The 1,543-nt window shown below is 42.8% G+C and overlaps 1 protein-coding gene across 1 annotated transcript in view; it reads right to left on the reverse strand.

Moving 5' to 3' along the window:
* IYD (iodotyrosine deiodinase) overlaps positions 1-1,543 on the reverse strand; it is a 22,021-nt gene that overhangs the window by 375 nt on the left and 20,103 nt on the right. The window contains exon 3 of the mRNA XM_004391271.2: positions 626-786. Coding sequence (XP_004391328.2) covers positions 626-786 — 161 coding nt within the window. The remainder of the gene's footprint in view (positions 1-625; positions 787-1,543) is intronic.

Below are 1,543 nucleotides of genomic sequence, written 5' to 3' on the forward strand. Positions count from 1 at the left end.
CACCACCCAGGGATTATGTCGTATAGAAGGAGCTCAGTTAATATTTGTTGAATTAATGAAATGAATAGTGTGGAAGGCATGTCTTAATCCTGCTCCATTTCATGCTTAGCATTGCTCTAGGTACTATGTACTGGAAATTTTTTAAGCACAGGGATATGTTTCTAATACAATGGAAATACAACTTCTCGGGAAAAGAGCTCTATGACAGAAGGCCCCTTGTAGCTCTTGAGCCCCCTGTCTGCTAAGATAGCAACAGTAAACACACATAGGACCTCAGTCCTTGTGGCTTTGAGGATCTGAAGATCTTCATGTGTGTGCCGCAAAACCCTCGAAGCTTCATTTTGATGCAGATGACGACAAACGCAATGACAAGTTTCCTAACCATGAAATGATGTTGGAAATAAATTTCCAGGCAGAATTCTGCCTTGTGGAGCCATCACACTCACCAGTCCAGGTTTCCAGAGTCAGTTTTGACATCAAGTTACCTTACTTAGGAACTCAACTTTAGATAAACAATTTCCAAAGGTCCCTGAATCAGAAGCTCAGCTGACGTGTTTGACTAAGGCCACCTTTGTCCCCCGGCCTCCCGCGTTGCTTCTCTGCCTGGGGGCTGCTGGGAGGGGACATACCTGCAAGGCAGCCAGGAGGAGGCCACACGAGATGGAAACACTGATCTCACTGTAGTAGTGGACCTTCTTTTTGCCGTTTGCAGCAAAACCATGTACTTGTTTGAAAATGAGAATCAAAACAGGGGCTGTGTCCAAGTACTCTTTAATCCAATTGGTTCTGGGGAGAAGAAAAGAGATTCAGGGGATTATTTGCTTTTAGTGGTTTTTGTTCTCTTTTTACTATTTAGCTTATTTATGTTGAAAGTAAAGACACATTTTCTTGTTTTTGTTTTTTTTTTTTTTATGTTTAAATTGGAAAAGAACAGAAGTGCGTATGGGTGTGTTTTATTCGTCTTTTTCTACCCAAAGTCATTCGATTCAATAAACATATGCCTTGGATGGCTGCTGCTGTTACCAGTTGCCGTGGAGTCAACTTTGACTCATGACAACTCCACGTACAACAGAAGGAAACATTACCTGGTCCTGCACCATCATCGGCATCATTGGTAGGTGTGAGTCCATTGTGGAGGAGTGCCTTCCAATCTGGGAGGCTCGTCTTCCAGCACTCTATCAGACAATATTTTGTTGTGATCCAGGGGATTTTCACTGGCTATTTTCCAGAGGTAGATCACCAGGCCTTTCTTCCTAGTCTATATTAGTCTGAAATCACTGCTGAAACCTGTCCACCATGGATAACCTTGCTGGTATTTGAAATACTAGTAGCATAGCTTCCAGCATCATAGCAACACACAAGCCACCACATTATGACAATCTGACAGGTGGGTGGCGGCCTAACGTGGCAAGGCATATGAAACACTGAGAGATACAAAGACAGATCCTATAACCCAGAAAGCTGTAGGCCAACCTTCAGCAAATAAAACCTAGTAAGTGCTATTAAAGAATTATGAACTAAGTGCATCGAGACCCCAAAAAAC

Source organism: Trichechus manatus, unplaced genomic scaffold (genome assembly GCF_000243295.1).
Source record: "Trichechus manatus latirostris isolate Lorelei unplaced genomic scaffold, TriManLat1.0 scaffold00002, whole genome shotgun sequence".
Lineage (NCBI taxonomy): Eukaryota > Metazoa > Chordata > Mammalia > Sirenia > Trichechidae > Trichechus > Trichechus manatus.